The sequence below is a fragment of the Henckelia pumila genome, chromosome 4 (assembly GCF_033568475.1).
Source record: "Henckelia pumila isolate YLH828 chromosome 4, ASM3356847v2, whole genome shotgun sequence".
In the NCBI taxonomy this organism is placed as follows: domain Eukaryota; kingdom Viridiplantae; phylum Streptophyta; class Magnoliopsida; order Lamiales; family Gesneriaceae; genus Henckelia; species Henckelia pumila.
Genome location: NC_133123.1, coordinates 206,170,697 through 206,196,940, shown reverse-complemented (window position 1 = coordinate 206,196,940; position 26,244 = coordinate 206,170,697). Strand labels below are relative to the sequence as shown.

The window sequence follows — 26,244 nt, the reverse complement described above, 5'->3', positions numbered from 1 at the left end:
ATCTGTTTTGCATGATAGGAGTGATATGATAGTTTTAAAATTAATTTGTTTAAAACTATCTAGATGAATGATATTGTTGTTCTATAAAAAGAGAATTTTTTTGTAAGACAGTCTCATGCTTCTATATCCATAAAACAAGTAGATCTAATCCATATCCCCATAAGAGAAAAAACAATATATTTTTATGAATCGGATCGAATAAGATATCTTCGTCACGAAATTGACGGTGTCACCCATTTCATGGGATTTTTCGTGTTTAAAAAAATGGTCATCAAGCGATCAGTATGGTAATTGGGAAGATAGTATATTGGGTGAATTATAATAGTACATTGGGTGAATTATTTATAATAGTGTAGGAGAATATTCATTCCAGTTTGTGTTGAGAGGCAGAAGCATAAATTAAATCAGAATCATTGCTGGTTTCCTACTTCATGCCAAACTGAAGCAGCTGCAAAAAAGAAACTGTCATCTTTTGTTGTATAAATCAATAGAAGAATTTTCAACTGCCCAACCATGTTTCTTCACTTGGTCCGCGACCAGTGGGTTTTCGTGATGCAAAAAAAAAAACAAAAACAAAAACAGACTACCGGGTTTTAGTGGTCGCGGATCAAGTGGGAAAACATAGTTGGACAGCTGAGCATCCTCTAAATCAATAATCGATATGAAAATAAATATACAGAGATTTTTTGTTGATCAGTTTAGTCATGATTCGTCCCTCATGTCCCACCTTAAATACTTTTGACAACACTGAGTTAGACAGGAAAACATATACAGAGTCTCATTGCATTGACTCGACTAAAAAAAAAACTTCGGGTATAACATAGAGGAACATGACAAGCAGGAAGAAGCAACGGAGCCACCTGCCTTAGGGACGATATCGAGCCAAAAGAGGGAAGTGAAGTTTTCTACTAGCCATCAACAGCAATAATAAACTTCCGTTTAGTTGCAGGTTCCTCTTGCAACATCACGACGTCCCCCATCTTTTCTATCAGCTCCTCAAGACGATTCACACCAAAGGTTTGATAATCGAGAGGTCTTTTGTATCGTTGCTGGTATATCTTCTCAAAACAACCAAGAAAAATTCGACAGGAGTAGCTCACTAAAATTTCTTGGAGTTCATACTTGAACTTGTCGAGGCCTTGATCAACAAATCGGCAAGGATCATTCATCTCCAAATTAGATTTCTCCCTTTCCACTGCATCATCATTTTCACCAAGAATAACCTTCTCATCATCGGAAAACTCATCTGAAGATCCAGCTCCAGCCATCACAACATGGTTGTTATCCTCCTGAACCACTTTTCCTTTCTTAATATCTCTCCTTGCCAATATCAGTGGAGGAGAACCAAAAGATTTGCATTTCGAGCTTTTCAGGCAGACAAACTTCTTTTGGCTTCTTCCCTCGATAGCAATCACATCAGCCATTTTCTTGAGAAGACTGACGAGCTTCATAGCGCCATATTCAGAAACATACAGAGGCCTCCCATAAATTTTCTGGTATTCTGATGGAAGACGTGTTAGAGGTAAACCACCACCAGCCAACTCAAGCAACTTCACCAGTTGTCCCTTCAAACCATTTAGATCTCCTGGTTGCACCCAAGTCAAGTCATTCTGGTCACAAGAAGTAAGACTACTGATTGAAATGTTGTTCGGACCATTTGGTAGACTACATGATTTGGAGGTCGTTGGATTTTGAGGCGTTGTTACTGAACTACTACAATATTCTGAAAGACACTGTGATGTCACTGAGAAATCTCTCGAATTGTAACAGCTTTTTGAGATCCCGCGATACACTATTGATTCTTCTTCATTCTGCCCGTCTACATAATCATTGATATGGCATCCCATCAATAAACTAGTAACCTCCGCACGAGGAGTAACTTGAGTCTTTTTAGGGGGCACAAAACCTTCCGCACGAGCAACACTAGGCCAATCCCAAACAAACCTACCTGCATTACTTAGGGCAGATGAAACACCGACCCCAGAAGGAATAACGAGTATTATCGTGTATCCTCGTTGGCCAAGAATATGGAGAGCAGGAGCAAAATCAACATCCCCTGAGATTAGCATGATGGATGATGGTGGAGGATTGTCGAGGGCAAAAAGGAACATATCAACCAAGATTGCTTTGTCAGCTGCATCCTTCCGCCCATTAGGGACGTCTATGAGTTTGACACCAGTTCTCTGGAATCCTTCTCTCAATCGCCTAGGAAAGGCATTGAAATCCCCATATGCAGAAAACATTGTGATAGCTCCATCGATGACTGGATGGACTCGCAAGGCCATTCTGATATTACCAGCCACATCCTCAGGCCGCACATCGCTCGGCACGGGACAGTTCTCAATGTCCCAAAGAATAACCACAGGACCCTGCAACGAATTCCGATTTTGATGCAAATGTGGTAAAGATGGATTTGCATTCGAAATTGCCACATGCGTCATGCCTTGTTCAGAGTATTCTGATTGCAATGCCAACATAGGTGTACTGGTGATTGACTTCACAGTTTACAAAATTCTTGAATGATTTTCACCTTCATTGCATTGATGAAAACGATATAAGTAACCAGTGAAAGAAAAATTGAATAAAAAACTAAAGCAACAAGACTAACATAAGTAGTCCACTATGCAATCAAGGTTGGAACACATGATTCATAGTCCATGAAGAAGTTGTACGAAAATTCCTCCAAGACCGAGAGTTAAACTCGACTGAAGTTCTCCAATCAAGTATCTATGCACATAAACTAGAATATTTGTTAATTGTCTGTGTCACAGTTACTCATGTGCATTCAAACTTGCAAATATGAGATTATTTATAATAAGTACACGATCTTTCTCAATCCAAAAAAGTAAGGAGAATTGTGCATTCTCAGAGAAAAGCTGTAGATAAGTAGCTAGAAAAATAATTTCTAAGAACCCAGAGATAAGTTTAAACGCAACCGAGTTGCTCTCGAAATCTAAAGCGAACATTTAAAATTCAGATGAAATCATGAAAAAGAAGACAACTTTAACTCAGTTTTCAAGCACTCCTGTGACGAGCTACTACCCGAACCCATTATGAAAGAAATTTAAGAAGGCTACTCCGAAATCTGACCAAAATATGCCGAAAATATTCAACAATTAAAGAAACAGCTAAACCACATAGCGATTATAGATCCAATAATAAGACTCAAAAAAAGTGAAAAACAACTCAATCCAATAATCCATATCGATGAATGTCCACACACATATGATGATTGCACTAGCCAGAAAAGGAAGTTAACTTGTCCTGAGTCGACGAGGACTCAGAGAAATTACACCAAATAAGAAAAACAAGTAACAATTTAATAGTTTGTGAATTTGTAAAATCTCTTTACCACCGGACTGACGAGGTGAGATTACTATGCTGATGAAAGGAAGATTCAGGATTTGCTCATCAAGGTGGCGGCGACGGAGCGGAATCGCAGATTTTCCGATGGGAAGAGGAAATAGCTAATTATTTTATTTAAATAGCATATTATTGAATACTAATGAATTAAAATTGAACCGACATTTTAATACACGCAGGAATCATACTTATCTGAGTTATCTCGCATGGCATGGACCTTAGAGTCTCACAATTTAAGTGGATTGGGTTAAATTTAACTAAAGGTGGACCCATGTGGGCTGACACGTCTAGACCCGCGACCCGTGCGAGTTAGCCCGCCGCGGGCCTAGGTTGGCCCGCGGGCCTGGAAAATTATTATTATTATTTTTATTTTTATTGTGATATATGTTTTTTTTTAATGAAATTTGTGAATTTTTTTGTATTAATTACTTTATATAAAATTTATACGCATGAAATTAATAATTAAAAATTTTATTAATATCTTTCTATTAATATTTATTTATAAAATGAAATTTATAATTAATTATAATGATTTTTATTTATTTTCATTTGTATTGAGTCAACCCGTGGGTCGGTCCGCCTAATCCGCAACCCACTTTGGTTTGAGTTGGGTTAAAGATTTCCAACCCGCTGGGATGGTGGGCTGGCCCGTCCTCAACCCGTCAAACGATAGTTTTTGGTGAGCCAGCCCGTCCCACCATGGATTGACCCATCTGACATATCTACGCATGATGGTGGTACGCTGGTACTGTCCAAAACATAGGAACAATTGTTGGATTTTTTTTGGCTATATTTTATTCATTTATTTATTTATTTATCTTAGAGTCAACAATTAAATCGAGTATAATTTGAAAAAAAAATTATGAGACTCGAACTAGATATAGTTGAGCTCGACTCAAATTATTTTGATGACAAGATTAAATCTTTTATTATATTTTAAGGATGTTATAGATAATTTTGCGGATATACATAGATTTAGTTTTTATGTCAACAAAATTTCATATTGATTAGAATCGTACATCTATAAATAAAGGGTCTCTAACTATTATTAAGGGACGTTTTTTTTTTCTTCTCTTTTTTTTTTCTTTTATTTCTTTCTTTTTTTAACATTTTTTACACGTCTTTCTCTCCAACACTAACTGCATCGAACGAGTCATCTCATCATTTTTCTTTGATACACAAAATTTTTTTGGGATCAAACGGTTCAATTTATTGAAGAAATTGATTCGTTGATTATCGGTTCGAGGTCATTTATTGGGTGCGAATTTTTTTGATCGCATCAAGTTTGAAGTTTTTGGTTTAATTTCGGATGGAAATATTCGAACATTTTTATGGGTTATTAGAATTACCGTTCGAAAATAAATATTTGAAAGGTTCAAAATATGTCTGATTGAGAAATATGGTTTTTCATGATTGAGAAATATGCTTATTTAAAATAAATATTAAAGTTCGTGAATGTCTTGATGAATTATTGAATGAAATAATATATATTTGAGTTCAGCTCGTGAATCATCCATAATTTCTAATTTGAACCAAATATTTATAATTTAAACCAAATATTTTTCGAATCATTAAAAAAAAATTATAAGCCGGTTTGAGTTTTTTTTTTTAAAATCCGGATTGAGTTGTTTGCACTCCCATGTTAGAGTTCAAAAATGATAGTTTCCCATCATTTATCAGTTCTATACATTTGAATCTTGTGTGTGTGTGTGTGTGCGTGTGTTTAAAAGTCATGTGCAGTAATTGTTAACTTCCAATTCTCGTTTGTCTCGTTTGTTATTCATTTTAGATCTTTTAGATTAATCAAATAAACATTCGCATTTTTTTATGTTTAATTAATTAATAATAAAGCCAATCATAAAATTTTAAAGGGTGGTTGAATTGGATGCTCAAATGGTGAAGCTGTGAAGACTAAGACCACTGAAGTTTCTAGTATGAGTTTAATTGTAGAAGATTGTAGATTCCTAACCTTGGAATTACACTCTTCTATTTTTTTTCTTGTCGATCAGCGAATCGGACGGCTCATAAGTTAACACGAACAATTGATTCTTTATCTTCTCACGAAGGTCAAGTTACTCCTTCGTTTTCTTTTATTTATGTTGTAGTTGGTTCTCATCTTTAAATTTATAATACAGCATTTACTTCCAAAAAAAATCGATTAAAAACAAATCACTTTATGACATTTTTTTTATAAAAAAAAAGCCATTGTGCATGCGTTGTAATGCTATATTCTAATGTATATTTAAAATTTAGGACACTTTTTGATGAACAAAAATATGTAAATAGACCATCATTATTCATATAAAATGAAACACGAACACGTAATGTTTATATATGATGAAAAATATATGTTATGGATTGTAGCTCTTATTATGACATCGATTTCCACCCTCTACCTGTTAAACATTTCAAATCAGTTTATTTCACAAAAAATGTGCGTACATATGTCAAGAAAATTTACAAGAAAGCTATACAAACCCAAACACGCACAATATTTCTGCAGTTCCCAAACTTGATTGAAAACAGTAACAAAACAACTGATTTCAGTTTAGTTTCTTCAAACAATATTCACAAGTTTACTCAGGAGTGAGATGCCGCGACAAGAGTCCTAGACAACGGTAACATGACAATGTACATAAAATTCGTAACTTGGGACTCCGGCACGATCGATGTCCTATCAAATATTTGCAGAGTTATGAAGCCAGAACCCTGTCAATGGCGGCCATATAGAACTCTTTGGGCATGGTACCCATAACAGACTCACGTTTTATGCCATCTTTAAACAGCAATACTACTGGTACAGCTTTAATCTCATAGTTCTCCGCAACCTGTCGATCACAGTCTGCATCCAGGACAAAGCATTTTAGTTTTCCAGAGTAGTCTGTTGCTATTTCATCGATCACACGGTGAACCATATTGCAGGGCCCGCACCAACTGGCGAAAAATTCAACGAGTACTGGGGTATCACTGTTTAAAATCAGTTTATCCCACGAGTCGCCAGTAACGACTGAAGCTGCATCCAAAGAAAAGGCATTTAGAAAAGATTTAACTAATTCTAAGCCATTTTCGGGTAGAAAGCATTTGGGATTTTTATGCCAATCAGTTTCTTGCAGTTGCACCAATACTTGCAAGCAGAGATGCAAAATTCGCAAATCACAAGGACGATGAATAGTTTTTCTCTGGTTGAAACTATTTTGAAATCAGACATAGGAAATAATGAGAAGATAACTAAATATGAAGGAGGCAGGAGGCAGAATTAGTTCATTACATATCTTCCAGCCTGAATTCTCTATGGCCAACAAAACAACCTAATGATGCACCAGTAAACAATGAATAAATTCTTTTTTTGACCTAAGCATTATACCACATAAGATAATTAATCATGTGGACATATAAATCTATCTCTCACTTAAATTTACTTAATGTGGTAAATAGCTCCAAATTCCTATTATTCAACAGCTCAATCAAGATAGCAGACATATGAAGATAATAGAAAGTTTCTACTTGGAGTTGTCAACTCCAAAGAATCACATAACCAGATGCAAAAACCACAACAGAGAAACAAAAGATCCCGATTTCAGGAGCTGCAGCAAAGGATAGGATGAGAGGGAGAACATATAAAGTTGAGGTGAAACAACCATCAAGTGTCGAACCAATATATTTTGCAAAAGATGAAATCCTCGGTGTTTAAATCCATGATTTTCAGACAAAACAAGATTTCAAAACAACGAAAGAAGCACATAATTTACAACATCTATAAATTGTAGAGAGCTAATCAATTTTAAACCAGGGATTTCAGATTTTTACAAGGTGAATCATCGATCACGCCACAGGAAGCTCGCCTTCTTAAATTACCAACGAAGTATAGGACCATAGGTAAACAAAATTAATCGATCAACTCAACATAAGTCTGATTTTTCTTTTTCATGGGCAAATTTCAAAGTCTGCCACAACATTTGTACACTCCCAAAGCTTCGTGTTTTTCACTACACATTTACCTAAAATTTGGGTTGATCTTCACATTGTCTCATCATAAACATCAGCTGTTATTTGAAACTTGTGTCAACTCCAATATCAAATTAATCCATCACATCAAGCAAGATGTAAACTCTGGGCCAGCCGCTTAATGTATTTTGTGGCAAGATTCACAACCCCGCTGATTATCAAGAGCAAATCAACACTCAAGATCAATACTCGATAATGCAGCCACAATCTCATAAGATCATCATAATAGGATCAAGAAATCATTAGACCATGAATCGAGATAGATGAATGGAAATCGAAATGTAAGACCAACGAATCCGAGCAAAAAAACAAAACAAAACAAAAAATCGCATTTCTTGAAGAATTAGAGCTGGGTATTCTGCATACCTTTGGTGTCACGAAGGCAGGAAACCCGTAACCGAGAGTGCGACTTCCGGGAGTCCCCGATTCTCTTGTCGGGCCCAAACGAAAGCCCGAATCGGTAACTGGGATGCGATTGTCCCACTGAGATCGACGAAACGACTGCAGATCGAGGACCCGTGACAGAAAATGGAAGAAAAGAGCAACAAGAACTGTTCAACGCCATTTCAAGAACAAGCCAGGAAAAAAAAACCCAACCCCTTTGAAAAATCTAAATGATGCCGTGTGATCTGTGCGCAAATGCAAGGAAATATACACACATTGCACGAAATTCGCAAGTTTTGAATCGCCGCGTGCGTATTTGGAGATTGGGATCAAACAAAGGAAAGTGGGAAGTGATTGGGATAAAATCTTAATCAACGTTGATCTAAAGAATTTGGCACGTGGTGCTGTCCAGTTCCTATACAAGTTGTAAATTAAAAGGCAGAATTTTAAAAGTGTTTTTAATTTTAAAAAATAGTGACCATAAATATTTTTTAATATCGTTTTTGTAACCAAATAATTTTTAATAAAAGTGATTTTATAAATAAAAAAGTGTTTTTTATTCCTTGTTTCTCCCGCTAAAAGAGCTCGAAGTACACAATTTATTTATTTGTTTTTTTTTTCAGAATTTTTGTCCCAATTTTGTTTTGAGTAGTCTAAATTTCTTACAACGAACTTTCAATGTTTATTTAAAATTATTCTTTCGGCAAATACGATGTTAAGTAACAACGCTGATATTTTGCATGTAATTTATTAGATTAAAATATTTTCTAGTGGGATGATCCAAAGTTAAGATAGTGACGTAATATTGTCATGCCAACTCTATAATATTAATTATGTATATGTGTTGAGATGTAAACTTTTGGATGAATGATTTGAGTATTATCATGATAGGATCTCGTTAACCCTTCTTAGAATCCTTCGATTTTCAAGACGGTATGTATTGATGTTAAAGTCACTAAGAAAAAAATATCATGTTTGGGCAAGATTATTTTATTTTATTTTATTTTTTTTTTTTGGGGAAAGATTATTTATGGGATGAATGTTACATTATAAGGAATTTTGACTTTTTTTGTTTTAAAAAAAAAAGATAGTTGGACTTATTAATTGTGGACTTAAATCTAAGTGTCAAATTTGGATACTTTCGTGATATGTTCTCCACTTGAAAGGTCATTATGAGCAATGTACCATAATTTGATACGACATAATGATATTAGATTTACAGAGTTAATTGTAGCATATATGTCAACTGAAGCTTACATATAGCTTAGTCAGCAAGCTTACGTCCCTATTTTCAATATCATCAAGTGGTGGTTTTGACCAATCATCCGCTCAAGCAAGTGCTAGCCGGCCCAGAGGCGTCTGGTAGAATGGTCAAGTGGGCCGTTGAATTGAGTGAATATGTAATTGAGTTCCAAAATCGTCCGGCTATTAAAGCACAAATTCTAGCAGATTTCCTCGTTGATATGACAACTGGTGACGCAGAATCCTCAGCCCCAACCTGGACACTGTACGTCGATGGATCTTCCACCACGCATGGAAGTGGAGCCGTAATTGTGCTAGAAAGCCCTCAGCAAGACAAGTTCCAATACGCTGTCAAATTTCAATTCCCGCCTCAAACAATGAAGCTGAATACGAAGCACTCATCGTTGGAATCAAGTTGGCCCTCTCGATAGGAGCCACAAAATTGATAGTGCACAGCGATTCCCAACTAATAGTGAATCAAGTCCATGGAACCTATGAAACCAAAGAAGAGAAGTTGCGCTCGTACTTGAATCGAGTTAACGAGCTCCTTGCCAGGCTAGAGAACTACGAGATAAAACAAGTACCCAGGAATGAAAATGAAGAGGCTGACCGTTTAGCCAAGCTAGCAAGCTCTTTAGCCAACATCGATAATCGAAAGATAACATTCCTGAACCTCAGTAGGGAAGAGGCTGAGAAGGTGGGCTTTAATGTTTCTTCCACAGAAGAAAATGAACCAAGCTGGAAAGACGACATTGTTAACTATCTGATACGTGACAACCTCCTTTCAGACCATACTACTGCCCGGAAGCTAAAAGTGCGAGCTGCCAGATTCGCCATCATAGATGGAGAATTGTACAAGCGAGGTTACTCCCAGCCATTTCTAAAATGTCTCACGCCAAGTCAAGCAGATTATGTTCTTCGGGAGATCCACGAAGGAATTTGTGGAAACCATTTGGGAGGGAAAGCACTAGCCGGAAAAGCATTACGTCACGGTTACTTTTGGCCAACCATGAAGAAAGATGCTCTGCAACTAGTACAGCGTTGTAGGCCATGTCAAGAGCATGCCAATCTTCACCACCAGCCAGCAACACTACTGCAGCCGTTAGATAGCCCACTACCTTTCGCCCAGTGGGGAATGGATTTAGTAGGCCCTTTTCCTCCTGCTACGGGACAACGAAAATTTCTTATTGTCGCAGTGGATTATTTCACAAAATGGGTCGAGGCGGAACCACTGGCAAAAATCACCGAGAGAAATGTTATTAGTTTCCTTTGGAAAAACATAGTGTGTAGATTCGGAATTCCCCGAGCATTGATATCAGACAATGGAACCCAATTTTTCGGAGCAAAGATAAAAGAATGGTGCAAAGGCTTGTCTATCCATCAATTTTTCACATCCGTCGGCAACCCACAAGCTAACGGGCAAACAAAAGTCACTAACCGAACAATTTTGCAGCATCTCAAGACCCGATTGGGTAATGAAAAAGGAAAGTGGGTAGAGGAATTACCAAGCGTACTATGGGCCTACAGAACCACACCTCGTGCATCAACAGGAGAATCACCATTCAATTTAGCTTACGGTGTTGAGGCTGTAGCTCCAGCAGAAATTGGAGAGACCTCTTGGAGGGTCAAGCAATATGCCTCGTCCCAGAATGATCAAGCACTCCGAATCTCACTAGATTTAATTGACGAACTTCGGGAAGAAGCAGCAGTATGCGCAGAAAGTTATAGAGCTCGCATGGCTAAAGCATACAATGATCGAGTCAAACCTCGATCTTTCCAAGTGGGAGATCTTGTTATGAGGAGAGCCGACGTTCTGCACCCAGTTGGAAAGCTCGATCCAAAATGGGAAGACCCATATAAAGTGATTGAAATTGTCAAGATGGGCACTTATCGGCTCCAACATACCAATGGAAGAATACTCCCCCGACCCTGGAATGTGGCAAATTTAAAAAGATTTTATTCTTAGAATCTATTTTAAGCTAGTCGCAACTTTGTGGTTATATTGTCAACTCCTAAATTTATGTTGTGCAATTTCATCAATTCAATCTCAATAAAGTTCAGAGTTTGTTTATCAAGCACACCTTGGTTTACTATGCAATATAAAACGTTCTCCCCTTCTCCATGCTTAACGAAAACGTCACCGACCCAGGTAGTCGTTAAAGGTTAATAAACCCAAACAAAACAACTCCATAAGAGGCCAATGACGAACATGAGTCTCGGGATACCTCACCACCTATAAGATGGGTTTAGGACTTTCCCTTGAGACAAAATCTTGAGAGATTGATCACCTCTTAAGTGCACACAAGTTAAGCATAACAAAACACAACATATATCAACAAGTACGCGAATGATAATAATCATGCAAACGTAAGTTTTACGAGTATGCCATCTCACACTACTGCTCAAATTTCAAACATAAAGAAATATTGAAAATGTTTGCTCTATGCAATATACAAATACTCAATGACCATACAAATAGTAAATGAAAGTGTGAAATCATGTTCAATCCAGCAAGCTGACACTAAGCTTCCTCGTCAAATGGTCGTGACTTCAAGACATCAATCATCTCTTCATCCCGCAAAGGATTATCCTTAGCGGCGATTGCATTCGGTTCTTCAACGGTGGGCTCAATTAGCATTACTATATCTTTGGGAACTTTATTCTTTCGCAATTGATTACGACAAGCTAACACCAATTCATCATGAAAGGTGATCGCTCGATCAAGAACCTCTTCATGAAATGTAGACGATTTTTTAAAATTGCAAACACTCTTCTCCTCTACACTTTTCAAAAATGCTTTGCCGGCCTCGGAGTTAAGGAAGCAGCCACCGTCTTCATCTCCAGCATATGTTTCTCCTCAAGAACAGCAAACTCTTGCACCTTCCCTGCCAGTTCTCTTTGCGACTATAAACGTTCCACTTCTCCTTTCTGCTTCTCTTCAGTCACTCGCTGATTCTCATCTTTCAAACGAAGAACTTCTTCGCGCAACTTGTCTTGTTCATCCCGCAATTTCTCCTCTCGCACTCGCACCGCACTTGCTAGCGACAGACCCTGCAAGCAATAGAAAGAAAGATTACTCCACTAACTCAACAAACACAACATTAATATGACATACATAATTCCTAACAAGAACTACACAACAAAGCATGTGCAAAAGAGTTGGTCGGTATCCCTGACATGAATTCCACAAGAGCGCATGGGCGAAAGAGTCAGTGGGTCGTGACATCAAATGTAGCATATCAAAGTCCTCCAGATCCCAGAAAGATTCGGCCTTTTCTTTACGGTTCACCCCTTCAACAAAAATATGCTTAGTCTGCGGAGGCTTAGAAGATGATCCGGGATCCTCTACGCGATTTTTTTAGGCTGTCTTGTTTCTTCTTCTTTTGTCTTCTTCCGTCCCTCTTCATGCACTCTCTTCCTTGCCTCGCCTCCATCTCCTCTTGAAGTTTTTGCACCCGAGTTCCTATGTGACACAGGGGCATTGGTCTTCTTAAGAGCATAAGGATCATACCCTCGTGCAGAATCTTGGCGTAATGATGGTACTTCCTTACGAACGGGTTCACGCGATGTATGTACTACACGGTTAACAGAGGCCCTGCTACTTCCTACTATTGGAGAACGTCTCCCCAGCGCAGCCTTACGAGCCCGAACGGATGCTAAGTCAATCCTGCTACCTGCAATCACAAAAGTAACAATACGATGTTATACAACCAGATCAACAACAAATATCATCACAAAGACAGAAAAACACAACAAAATCGTCTACAAAAAGAACACGAAAATACCAGAAGTCAGTAAACTCCTGGGGTCAAACAAATCATCAAAGAGACCTAGGGTACGACACTGGAGTTGAAAGGAGCCATGAATATCTCTTATCACGATCACTCGAAAGCCTGAACTCCATTCTACAGGTACCCCCCACCCGCAATCCTCAATGAAAAAAAATTGGGATTTCCAAAAACTTTTAGGAGGGGGAATTCTTGATAAAAATTTGCAGTTTTTTCGGGGCTGGAAATAGACCTGCAAGTCAGGTTTGCTTCGATATGCTATAAACAAGGAATTGAACAACTCTACACTCAACGACATTCGTATTTCATTCATCTTATGACAAAAAGCCTTGAACACTATGATGGCATTCGGAGTTAACTGACTAAAGCTTATTCCAAGACTTTTTACTAATTTCAATAAAAAAGGTTGGGGAGGGAATAACAATCCACTATTGAAATATTCAAGAAAACAGTGAAGTATCCCGATGGTGGGTCATGACAATACTCTCCAAATTTCGGAATTTTAACGTCACACCCTGAATGCACCCCCAAGACCTCACGCAGATAACCGACATCTTGACAAATCAAAACACTATTACGGCTACATTTCACAGATTCACTCGCTTCAAGATCTTCATCTAGCGAGGTAGTCTTAAGATCACTATCATTATCCATATCACCACTACTAGACCCACTCGATGAATTTTGACTCATTCTTCGATTTGCCATTGATAACGAATATTCTTTTCCTCGAGGAACAGAGCCTGCACAAAAATATTATCAAATCACACGTTGAAAACCCTTCTCAACACAAAGATTAGCAAATTAGTAAATTTTAAATATACGATGATAATAATCAAACTGCTTAAAGTTAAACAAAATCACAGAAATTAAAAACCCAGTTAAACACCAATTTATTTCTTCTCATTTCACATCCGAGATTACCACCATAACCCCTCACCACCTTTCTCATTATCATATCACCAGCCACATAACGTCGCCGCCACTGCTACCACCCACCACTGGCGTCATCACAACCTATCACCACCATTTTCAAGCCCGCCGGTAGAGCAATGCCGAGGCACCGCAATAACCATCTTCCTTCCACAGAAGCTAGACCATCTTTGCCGCAGGCCAATGCTTGGAAGATCAAAAAGACCCTCGATCGAATACGAACCTAATCCCACGAACTCCATCTTCATTTTCTTCGATCCTCACGTTGCTGGGATGAACATCAAGGGATGGACAACAATAATATAACAATTATTGTACAAAGTACACACCCACCTCCGCCACCTTGCACTCCAACAAGAACAACCACCATCACCATCGTCCCCTAACCCCACCTCTCCAATCTCAAAACTCCACTGAGATATTAACTCCAGATTTACGCCAAATAAAAAAAAAATTGGAGGCGACAACTTGGAGAAAATATAGTGCCAAATGCCAACATTCCTCCGTACAGACAACAATAATATAACAATTCATCATTTGCTAAACATATGCAAGAAGACAAAAGTCAAAGTCAAAGTCAAAGTGGGAAGCCTTACCCATGTCGGTAATTGAAAGGTCACTGACAATTTTTCTCCTTTTTCTTTTCACAAAGCAAGCAACTCATCTATAAAAGTACGAATACTTATTTTTAAACATGACACTACAGTCGAGACAGGAGGATAAATCAAATCCCCTTAAATTTGCAATACACATGAATGCCATTTAATTATTCCCTAAATGCACCCGAAATTTTTGGAGTCAACTCTTTATATTTAAGCGTATTACGCCGATCCGAAATCAATTAGTTAATTAAAAAAAAACGTAAAATATCATTGTCATACACATTTATACTCTCGACCACTTCCATCTCACTGGAATTATTCGAGAGTGGGGGCTTATGATGGGTTAGAGTCCCAATTTTATTAAATATTAACTTGAGCCCAAGATACAAGGGCCCAAGCCCATTAAACACTCCTAAACTCTATAAATAGATGAGCATGTCCATATTCAAGGTACATTCTTCTCCAACTTGAGTTTTCTTATTTTGAGAGATTATCCTTGCGCTCTTGGTTGACTTGAGCGTCGGAGTGCCTACGCCGGGAAACCGCCCGACACCTCTGACATTTGTTTGTGACGCAGGTGACGATCCACGAAGTTTCACTCTACACTACGAGTTTACCTTACGCTGCGAGGTTCACTCTACGCTACGTGTTTACCTTACGCTGCGAGGTTCACTCTACGCTACGTGTTTACCTTACAATACAAGGTTCACTTTACGCCACGTGAGTGCTCTACGTTGCAAGGTTTCGACTTCAAACCTTACGTTTCAGTACTTGTATTTTTTGGCTACATCAGTTGAGATTTTTTGGCTACATCAGTATTCAACACTTAGATGATCTAAAAATTATATCTTGGGGATGTTTTTTTAGATTGATACTCAAAACACTCGGATCATCTAAAGTTTTTGGGCACATGGACCTCGAGTATTTTGGGTTCTCAAGAATACCAATGTTACTAGGTTGTTCGATATGGAATTTCTATGTGCAAGGTATCAACCGTCAAACATTCACTCATCTACGCATGGAAACAATTACTAAGGGCATCTCCAGCCCTTCTCCAAAATGGAGAATCCATTTTGGAGAATATAATTTGCTCCAACCCATCTTCATTTTTGGTTCTCCAAAATGGAGATGGCTACAGTAATTCTTCAATTTTGAAGAATCACTGTAGAAATGGAGAGTGTATTTGGAGCATACTCTTAATTACGAAAATGCCATTTCAATTCATTTCTTTATTTTTTTTTTGGTTCGTTTAAATTTTATTCTTATTAAAAAATGTTTTTTAAAATGTATTAAATGTTTTGTAATTTATTATAATTAAATTATATTGAAGACAAATAATAATAATAATAATAATAATAATAATAATTTGCAATTTGATGTAAAATAAATGTATTATTATTTTTTAAATAATCGAGTCGTATTTAATTTAGTTTATTTATATAATAATTATTTTTCTTATATTAATTAATTTGGAGTTAAAAAATAATAAAATATAACATTTTATTAAAAATAGAGAATATGAGTTGGAGAAGATTTTTGAAATAGAGAATTGAATAGTAGTATTTTGGATAATAGAGTACTCCAAAATAGAGATTGGCATTGGAGATGCCCTAAGAGATATGGTATTTAAAAGTTAGTTTAAATATCCAAACCTATATTTGAAATTAGTTAGAATGATATGACATTGAACTAGAAACAAATCATGTCTTAAATTTTATAGGAGAGTTTGAAAAATGACCTTGGTCAACCAAATTTTTTGATTTATGACCTTCTTTCAAAAAAACTTTGTAAAATAATCTTCAAATACAAAGGAAATGCAAAAACCAAAACAAAGGAAAAAATTAAGAAGGTTATATTTCCAAATCATGGTCAAACGGAGGTTATTTAGTTAAATAAATCCTAAACTTTATTTGTTTGTAATTAAATGTCATATCATTCATTCTAACTAAATTTTAAATATAGGTTTGCATATTTAAACTAACTTCATGCAGTTTTTCATTTTTTAATTTTGCAACATTTTACTTGTTACCTAGAAGCATGGGCCACTAGATCCCAACTGGGAGTGAAAAACTGACAAATTTAATCAACAATTTTTTTATAAAACAGAAGAAGAATTTTATACTCCAAACACAATGCCGCATTTATGTGATTTTCTTCTGCTTCCCGAATCAAATAAAAAATGAAATAAGTAAATGTTAAATATAAGAAATGATTATTTCTCTTCCTAAAGTTTAATAATTACAAATATGAGATTATCAGGTTATCTGGTAAGAACAGTCCAGGTTCTTGGCAATGCTTTCACTATGAGACAGAGCAGTACACTTTGTGCTATATGAGATGTGACATACCAACTACTTGGTCATCTAACAGAATAGCACCGGACATCCTCAATCTCCGAGAAAGGGGCATTACATTCTGAAAACCCCGAATTTGGTATCCTCGGGCTTACGGTTCATTGAAGTAGCAACACAGAGGCCTAAGATCTTTCTCGTATCTGCAGGATCAATCACACCATCGTCCCAAAGTCTTGCTGTCGAGTAATAGGCACTGCCCTCTCGATCATACGCCTCCACAACTGCAGCCTTGAATTTCTCCTCCTCTTCCTCGCTCCACTGCAGGAGTTACACGTCTTAGTATCTTTCAGCTACAGAGTATCACCCATTGCGAAAAATAAGAATTTCCGAACCTGGATTCCAGCCTTTTTCTTGTTTGCTCGTTCTATCTGAGACAGCACGCCAGCAGCCTGAAAAAAAGTCATTTGGAACTTGTGAATAGTGTTCTTCTAGGCTTCAATTGGGTGAGTTTTCTACACACATGCATAAATATAAAATAAAAAAATTAAAAAAATTAAAAAAAAAAAAAAATAATAATAATAATAATAATAATAATAATAATAAGAAGAAGAAGAAGAAGTTAGAATCAACACATTTTACTACTTTTGATTTTTAATTTTTGAGACATTGGGGCAAAATTCGCGCCCTGTTCTAGTTATTTCTAGATGGTGTCTCTTCCGTCTAGAATACTAATGTCTAGATTAGAAAGTTTTGCCGCAGCCCCTATATAATGCAATATCAGGTCTCACTCGCTAACAGATGTGGGTATTAATGAGCTAGTTTCATGCACTATAGGATCTTCTAGTAACTTGTGGAATTTCCCGTTAAACTTAATCTTTTTGTCTGCCGCATGGAGCTTCGATCAGTTTTTACCCAACAGGGTCCGTCCTAATTGAGGATGTCGTTTCTGTATCACGTGGTACTATCAAATGAAATCTTGAATTCACAAAAAGAATAAATATGCCACTAAAAATAACGTCTCCAAACAAGGAAAATCTTGAAAACGCTGCTGCCAGTTGACAAAGAAAAGGAAATTGAAGGGGCTACCTGAGGTCCACCCATCACAGATATTCTGGCATTGGGCCAAAAGAACATGAAGTTAGGGCTGTATGCACGCCCACACATTGCATAATTTCCAGCTCCAAAGCTTCCACCTACAATAACTGTAATCTTGGGAACCTAGGCCAAGTTCCGTTAAAGAAAATTAGGTGCAGTTAGATTCCATTTCCATGTGCACTTCTTAAAGCACATAATTGAAATAAATTGAACAGATACATAAGAGAACGATATAACCAGGTTCAATGAATTTTTTTCGGCAACGGAGATTTGGCTTGAGCCATGTAATGGATGTGCCAGGAATGAAATTCTCCAGCGAGCAAAAAGGCCAGCAGAAGCATGCATAATCAGGCAAGTTAAGATAAACTAACCTTTGCACAAGATACTGCCATGACCATTTTAGCACCGGATTTAGCTATACCATTTGCCTCAGATTTAGAACCCACCTGCAACATATTGTGAGATCATCTCATTTTCTAAAATCTAGAGGGTACGTAAATAAAAATGCTCATTAACAAAAAGGGTAACTGGCCTCGTCACTATCTACTAAATTCAATGAGAATAAATGGACAAATATCAAGTTACTACAAAGGAAAGATGTACTGCATACCATGAATCCCGTGATGTTTTGAAGAAAGATTAACGGAATGTTACGTTGAGTACACAGCTCAATGAAATGAGCTCCTTTTAAAGCAGATTCATTGAATAATATCCCATTGTTCCCAATTATTCCAACAGGTTGCCCAAATATTCTAGCAAAGCCTGTCACAAGCGTCTGTTTATGATAAAAACAAATATAAAATATCAAGATGTTACAAAAAACAAATAAAAAAATCTCAAAAGAAAGATGAGTTTGAAATTAAAGAAAGCCTCACAGTGCCATACAATTTCTTGAATTCATCAAATTCACTTCCATCAACAACCCGTGAAATAATTGATCGGATGTCAAATGACTGCTTGAGGTCAGTCGGTGCAATAGAACGAAGTTCCTTAACATCATACAATGGCTCCTTATATTCAGCTACTGTACTGTGTGATCCATCCAAATTCCCAGCCATGTGTAGATTTTTTACTATATTCCTTCCTATAGCTAGCGCATGCTCTTCATCTACAGGATAGAAAAACTGTTAAGTCAATCAGTGAAAAGTGTGACTTCAAAGTACCAGTATGAAGAGAAGAAAGGATTACCTTGAGCAAAGTAATCCGAGACACCTGATGTCCTACAGTGCACTGTCGCACCCCCCAAATCTTCTGCAGAAACTTCCTCTCCCGTAGCAGCCTGAGGTTTGTTTAGTAATTATGAGAAAAATAAAAAAAAAAACAAAGCCATGAATAGTTCGCCCGTTAAATGCCACAATCACACTATTGAAACGTGAGAGCAAATTTTGCATCAATTCTATGAGCTGATGTAATCACATAATGCAATCTGGAGGGGCAGAAAGTAAAATTACACAGGAGGTTTTGCGGTGCTATAAATCTTTAACTAACCTTCACGAGCGGAGGCCCAGCAAGAAAAATGGTACCATTTCCTTTGACCATTACACTCTCATCAGCCATAGCAGGTATATAAGCCCCACCAGCCGTGCAAGAACCAAGTACCAATGCAATTTGTGGAATACCTTCGGCTGACATCACAGCTTGATTATAAAAAATTCTTCCAAAATTTTCTTTGTCGGGAAAGACCTCGGCCTGCTTTGGAAGGAAAGCACCTCCACTATCCACAAGATACATACAGGGCAGTCTGCATTGAGCAGCAATCTCTTGTGCCCTGAGATGTTTCTTGATAGTGATGGGATAGTATGTTCCACCCTTCACAGTTGGGTCATTTGCCACAAACATGCAGAGTTTTCCATGCACGGGACCAATTCCAGTAATTATTCCACCAGATGGCAATATGTCTTCATATAGTTCATGGCCAGCGAGCTAATGTTTACAAGACCATGAAATCATATACATTGCACTCCAATATCAATTCATAACCCAATATTAAATGCTATGATAAGTAAATTAGAAGTTATTCGCGGCCCGGTGCACAAACTGCACAAATTATCAGTTTCAGAAACAGTATAAAAGTCAAAAGGCATTTGACTCATAGACCATAGTGCAGTTACTATACCCCCAACTAATGGGTATACACTACATGAATATTTCTGACAAATATCTTAAATGTGTAACAATAAAAACTACAACGGAATATAAGTACCAAAACTACAACCATCATGAACAGAAAAATATGATCAACAAGCAGTATGCAGCAGAAAAAAGCATCAACACTAAATCAATTGCCAAACAAAGTGTGGTATAAAATCTATTTTAAAATGTTTTTTAAAAAAATGGTGACGGATGAAAAGGGGTTAAGAATAGTAGTAAAAAAAATCATCCTTGAAGGAAAAGTTCAACAATATGAGATACTAAATAAAAAAATTGATAGAAAACCAATACATAGAAATAACTTTGAATCTGACAAAATCCTTCTAAACTCGTAGAATGTTTGAGAACATTCATAGATAATCAAAGTGAATTCTTCAGAACTTTGACATTGAGTAAATTTATTTAAATCATCAAAGCTTACGATGTAAAAAATATCCCATTCAACACATGACACATATCTGTATCATCGGTCATCTAAATTGGGGAGCATTTGGGAACAAGTGAAGGCATGCAACAGGATAATCTGGTCGAGGATGCATTCATCACAAGGAATGCTCAGGGGCTGGAATGTAACTAAAGAAGAGAAATGATGCAGAATCCCCCAACGGAATTCATAGACCATCCACCCACAGGATGAGCCTTACTAAGGATGCCTTTTAAATACTCAAATGGTGGAAAAACTACTGAAAAAATGTTGTGATCAACCGGATGGTGCTTACATGGCTATGTTAAGGCATCCACTCAGTATCACAGTATCACTCCATCACATCACTTAGTATTCACCAGCCTTGACTTACTCCAGATTCTATGACCAAGAATAACATTTAAACTAACATGAAAGAAAAACTACTTATAAATGTTTGAATTAACGAATGCATGAATACATTACACAGCTGTGTCTTCATTTGACAACCTTAGAGTCCTTTAAATCGAAACCCAAAAGACGATGCAGAATAGAATTAAGAACCAGAAACATATTTCTCTTATAACTATCGACAATTTCATTGTTTCATGAGGTGCCAAATGATTACTTGAAATCAGGGGAAAGTAAACCTGGGAAAACTCGAGGAATGAAGAACCAGGATCAATCAAACGATCAATTCTCTCTCTGGGAAGAAGCTTATTCCTTTTTCTGTTCCTTTTCACAGCCTCGGCTCCTCCACCGTTCATCACCTATTCAACCAGAAACAAAACTTCAAACGTCACTCAGCATTTATTTGGCTTTTATTGCTGCTCAAAACCAGTATAATCTCTTTTCACGCTACATATGATTATACTCGAAAACCCAAAAAAAAAGAAGATTCTTTGCATAAAAAATTCTTTACCAAGCGGCGCACATCGCGCACGTGCATTTGAAATGAAATACCTGTTGAATGTTAGAGTGAAGCTGGGACACAAGGCCTTCCATTGCTGCTGAGTTGCGGGCAAACAATTCGGAGCTCCGGTCCAATGTGTCGGGTAGGATACCCGAACATAAGCTTCGGGTCGGGTTTAAGATCGATTCCGGATACCTCCATCGCCAAGTTGATCGCCCCGACGCCGATGATGAGATTTTTCGGACAAATTCACTAAGCATTTCGATTTTTCCTTCCCTTCAGCAATCAAACGACTCCGTTTTAAGAGTCTCAGATAGAAGTTTTGTTCTTACCCAAACGCAGGTGGCGTCAATCTGTCTTTCATATCCAAATTAATTATAAATTAATTAATTCTAATCATACATTCAATTTAATATTTTATTTATATCAAAATTATAACTAAGTTCAAAAAATTGAAATCTGTTGAAAAATATTATTATTATTAATATTATGTTGAATATTGAATGTTGAATGTTGAATATTGAGTTGTAAAATGTGAAAAATTAGTGTGTGATGATGTAGATGATGATGTATTTATTTTTGGACTAATCTCAAATGTGGATCTATAAATAGGTCTTCATTTGTGATGAAAAATATAATTGAATTGAGAAAAAAATATTGTGAAGTGTAGAGTTTGATATATTTTGAGTTTTGGAGTTTTTACTTTTTACCATAAATTTTTACTTTTTCACAACACGTTATCAGCACGATCGCTCGAAGGTTCTCTATATTTTCCGACGCTTCAAAATACAAGAAGAAGTCAAAAATATTCAACAAGTAAGAATATTTATTTTATTGTTTATTTATTTATTGTGTATATATTTAATATATATTATCATGTTATGAAGAAAAAAAATTAGTTTTTTTAAAAACTTGTTATAAATCCTGGGAGGATGTTAAGACGACATCCCACACTCCCGGTAAGGGATACGACAAGTATAAAAGCCTCTAAGTTTTTTAACCACACTCCCGATAAGGGATACGACAAGTATAAAAGCCTCTAAGGTTTTTAAACAATAACGTGATATGATATATGTATATATACTAACTATATCAATATATAATTTCATGTTATTATATAAGAGGTTGTCTAGGACACTGACCTTATAATAACGTGATATGATATATATTTTATTGCGTATATTTAATTATGATTATCATTATACGCATCACATGATTATCACGAATTTTTATTCAACATATACTCGATTTTTTCTTTACCCTCAACGGTCACAAACGATTAGTTTTTGGCCTATAAATATGTTCACTCAAACTTATTTTCAATCACACCAAAATTCACTATTTCTCTCAAAATATTTTTACTCGATTTTTCGAAGATGGAGATGATGGCATTTATAAGGCTATTTTTCATAACGACTATGATCATCATGCTCACGAGTTTTGTATTCACCGGCGATTTTCCACCATAGATTTTTTTATCTATTTATATACGCACTTGTAATTTTCATTTTTCCATTATTTTGTATTATCATATTAATGAAAATTAACTAATAAAATGCATTGTTATTTTTCTAGTACCACCATGTCAAACTTGACAAAGATTGAATTCGTTGCGCTCGATATCACCGGAAAGAATTACATGCCATGGACTCTCGATGTAGAAATGCATCTTGAGTCATTGGGTCTAAGTGATACCATAAAAGAAAATAATATATCATCCTCACAAGAAAAGGCAAAGTCTATGATTTTCTTACGTAGACATCTTGATGAAGGATTGAAATGTGAGTATCTCTCAGAAAAAGACCCAATGATTTTATGGAAAGGGCTGAAAGAAAGATTTGAGCATATAAGGGAAGTTATACTCCCGACCGCCCGTGATGAATGGAATATGTTAAGATTCCAAGACTTTAAAAAAGTCAGTTATTATAATTCAGCGATGTATCGAATAGTCTCACAATTGAAATTCTGTGGACTTGAAGTCACAAAGATGGAAATGCTTGAAAAAACATTTTCCACTTTTCACGCATCAAATATAACTCTACAACAACAGTATAGAGTGCGTGGATTTTTGAGATATTCTGAACTCATCGCATGTCTTCTTGTGGCGGAAAAGAACAACGAATTGTTAGTAAGAAATCATCAATCCCGACCCACTGGATCAACGGCATTTCCAGAAGCAAATGTCGTAATTAAAAATGAAAATCAAAATCAAAGGCATAGACCAGATTTTGGTCTTGGGCGAGGACGAGGAGGTGGGCGTGGTCATGGACGTAAAAATTATCGCGGTCGTGGTCGCGGCCGTGGATATGAAAATAATCATGATAGTTATTTCAATAACTCATCTCAAAAGAACGTCACGAACCATCCACCAAAAAGGCAGCATGAAAATACGAGTGAAAATTAAAATTACTCAAAAAGAACTGAGAGTGTTTGTTATAGATGTGGCACTCCAGGACATTGGTCACATATTTGTCGAATCCCTGAGCACCTATGTAAGCTCTATAAAGAATCGACAAAGGGGAAAGGAAAAGAGACAAATTTTGTTGAAGATAGTGACCGTTTAATTGGTTCAACTAGTTTCAATGCTGCAGATTTTTTTGAATGATTTCGAAGACATTGATTAAAATATTGGTGGGACTACATTGTAACAAATTTGTATTTTTCATGCATTCTTGTATTATAAAGCATGTTATATTTTGCATTTGTATTGTACTTAATTTTTCTTTATTGCATTTTTTGTGAAGTTTGATATGGAAAATGCTATGAGCAAACATGGAAATAATATCATGAAAATTTGCATACCAGATAGTGGTACAACATACACTATTCTGCGAGATGAAAGATATTTCTTGGAAATAAAACCAACAAAAACAATGGTGAATACCATATCAGGTCCTGTAGACTTGATTGAAGGTTGTGGAAAAGCACATTTTTTGTTACCTAATGGTACAAAATTTCTGATAAATGATGCTTTATATTCACCACAATCGAAAAGAAATTTGTTGAGTTTTAATGACATATACTCTCATGGGTATGATACTGAGACGATAACTGATGGAAATCAGAAATATATGTGTCTTAACACATATAAATCAGGAAAGAAATATGTGGTTGAAAAATTATCAATGCTCCCTACTGGATTGCATTATACACATATAAGGCCAATCGAATCAAATATGGTGGTTAATAGTTCTTCAATATTAACAAATTTGCATGATCGATTGGGACATCCTGGTTCAATAATGATGCAAAGAATTATTGAAAATACACATGGTCATCCATTGAAAGACCAGAAGATCTTTTAGAATAATAAGTTTCAATGTAAAACATGTTCTCTTGGAAAACTTATTATAAGACCATCGCCAGCTAAAATCCAAACTGAATCACCCATATTTCTTGAACGTATTCAGGGTGATATTTGTGGGCCAATTCATCCACCATGTGGACCATTTCGATACTTTATGGTATTGATCGATGCCTCTAGCAGATGGTCACATGTATGCTTATTGTCAACTCGAAATGTGGCATTTGCAAGATTGATGGCTCAAATAATAAAATTGCAAAATCAATTTCCCGATTATACAATCAAGAAAATAAGACTTGATAATGCTGGAGAATTTACATCCCAGACTTTCAATAATTATTGTATGTCAATGGGAATCACTGTTGAACATCCTGTAGCTCATGTTCATACGCAAAATGGATTAGCTGAATCATTGATTAAACGTCTACAATTGATTGCTAGACCAATGATTATGAAAACAAAACTCCCTATTTCTATATGGGGACATGCAATTTTACATGCTGCGGCATTAATTCGCATCAGACCAAGTGCATATCATAAATTCTCCCCATTGCAACTTGCATTTGGTAAAAAACCAAATATCTCTCATCTGAGAATTTTTGGATGTATGGTGTATGTGCCTATTGCACCACCTCAACGATAAAAAATGGGTCCACAAAGAAAAATCGGTATTTATATCGGTTATGATAGTCCATCAATCATTCGATATCTTGAGCCTCAGACAGGCGATGTGTTTACAGCACGCTTTGCTGATTGTCATTTTAATGAAAAAATCTTTCCAATGTTAGGGGGAAAAAAGAAACACATCGAAAAAGAAATCACATGGTATGTACCATCATTGTTACATTTGGATCCAAGGACCAAACAATGTAAGAAAGATGTACAGCAAATTGTGCACTTGCAAAGAATTGCAAATCAAATGCCAGATGCATTTGCAGACACAAAAGGGGTAACAAAATCATATATACATGCTGTAAATACCCCTGCTCGAATTGAAATTCCAAAGAAACAAATTAAAGACACTCATGATGTCATAAAATTCTTGAAGCGTGGAAGACCAGTCGGTTCCAAGGATAAAAATCCTAAAAAAAAAAAAGGCATAGAGAAACACGACGATCATAAAATAGAAAATGGTGTTCCAAAAGAATCACCTGATGATGAAAATATTCTGTCAGAACCACAAACTGACGAGAATCGTGAAATCTCTATCAATTATATTAATACTGGAAAAATATGGAACCGAAAAGACATAGAAGATATTGATGAGATATTTTCTTATAATGTGGCTTGTGACATCGTAAATGAAAATGAGGATCATGAACCAAAATCTTTTGGTGAATGTAAAACTTGTCATGATTGGGTCAAATGAAAAGATGTCATCCAGGTTGAATTGGATTCGCTGAATAAATGCAATGTTTTTGGACCTATAGTCCTCACACCTGAAAGTGTAAAACCTGTTGGATACAAATGGGTTTTTATTCGAAAGTGAAATGAGAAAAATGAAATAGTCAGATATAAAACTAGACTTGTTGCACAAGGTTTTTCTCAAGGGTCTGGAATTGATTATGAAGAAACGTATTCTCCTGTTATGGATGCAATTACGTTTCGATATTTGATTAGTTTGGCAGTGTCTGAAAATTTGGAAATGTGTCTTATGGATGTTGTTACAGCTTACTTATACGGATCACTTGATAGTGATATATATATGAAAATCCCTGAAGGATTTAAGATGCCTGAAGCACAAAGTTCAAAACCCAGAGAATTTTA

General features: G+C 36.4%; 3 protein-coding genes across 4 annotated transcripts; all 3 read right to left on the bottom strand.

Moving 5' to 3' along the window:
- Nucleotides 1–464: 464 nt before the first annotated feature.
- On the bottom strand, nucleotides 465–3,489 carry LOC140864875 (uncharacterized). Of its 2 annotated transcripts, XM_073269273.1 has the most exons (3): nucleotides 3,353–3,460; nucleotides 2,609–2,727; nucleotides 465–2,530 (listed from the first exon to the last, which is right to left on the bottom strand). In XM_073269273.1, exon 3 carries the CDS (start codon nucleotides 2,475–2,477, stop codon nucleotides 909–911), a length of 1,569 nt encoding a protein of 522 aa, XP_073125374.1. In that variant the 5' UTR covers nucleotides 2,478–2,530; nucleotides 2,609–2,727; nucleotides 3,353–3,460; the 3' UTR covers nucleotides 465–908. The 2 variants fall into 2 exon arrangements, with proteins under 2 accessions (XP_073125374.1, XP_073125373.1); XM_073269272.1 differs by lacking the exon at nucleotides 2,609–2,727 and having other exon boundaries at nucleotides 3,353–3,489.
- A 2,181-nt stretch (nucleotides 3,490–5,670) lies between these two features.
- Nucleotides 5,671–8,104, bottom strand: LOC140859849 (thioredoxin M3, chloroplastic-like). The gene is made up of 2 exons (XM_073262446.1): nucleotides 7,735–8,104; nucleotides 5,671–6,376 (listed from the first exon to the last, which is right to left on the bottom strand). The coding sequence occupies exons 1-2, from the start codon at nucleotides 7,931–7,933 to the stop codon at nucleotides 6,057–6,059; spliced, it is 519 nt and encodes a 172-aa protein (XP_073118547.1). The 5' UTR covers nucleotides 7,934–8,104; the 3' UTR covers nucleotides 5,671–6,056.
- Nucleotides 8,105–16,506: 8,402 nt separating this feature from the next.
- LOC140862302 (methylcrotonoyl-CoA carboxylase beta chain, mitochondrial) lies at nucleotides 16,507–21,517 on the bottom strand. The gene is made up of 10 exons (XM_073265314.1): nucleotides 21,224–21,517; nucleotides 20,911–21,030; nucleotides 19,195–19,629; nucleotides 18,895–18,985; nucleotides 18,582–18,814; nucleotides 18,317–18,481; nucleotides 18,078–18,152; nucleotides 17,698–17,829; nucleotides 17,004–17,060; nucleotides 16,507–16,929 (listed from the first exon to the last, which is right to left on the bottom strand). The coding sequence occupies exons 1-10, from the start codon at nucleotides 21,431–21,433 to the stop codon at nucleotides 16,726–16,728; spliced, it is 1,722 nt and encodes a 573-aa protein (XP_073121415.1). The 5' UTR covers nucleotides 21,434–21,517; the 3' UTR covers nucleotides 16,507–16,725.
- Nucleotides 21,518–26,244: the final 4,727 nt, after the last annotated feature.

Bases quoted from the DNA above. Each gene is read 5' to 3' on its own strand.
- LOC140864875 (XM_073269272.1), bottom strand. From the start codon at position 2,477: ATGTTGGCATTGCAATCAGAATACTCTGAACAAGGCATGACGCATGTG.
- LOC140859849 (XM_073262446.1), bottom strand. From the start codon at position 7,933: ATGGCGTTGAACAGTTCTTGTTGCTCTTTTCTTCCATTTTCTGTCACG. The intron at 6,377-7,734 runs GTATGCAGAATA...CTTTGGATGCAG, and splicing joins CTGCCTTCGTGACACCAAAG to CTTCAGTCGTTACTGGCGAC.
- LOC140862302 (XM_073265314.1), bottom strand. From the start codon at position 21,433: ATGCTTAGTGAATTTGTCCGAAAAATCTCATCATCGGCGTCGGGGCGA. The intron at 21,031-21,223 runs GTATTTCATTTC...CTGGTTGAATAG, and splicing joins TTCACTCTAACATTCAACAG to GTGATGAACGGTGGAGGAGC. The intron at 18,153-18,316 runs GTATGCAGTACA...AATATGTTGCAG, and splicing joins AAAACATCACGGGATTCATG to GTGGGTTCTAAATCTGAGGC.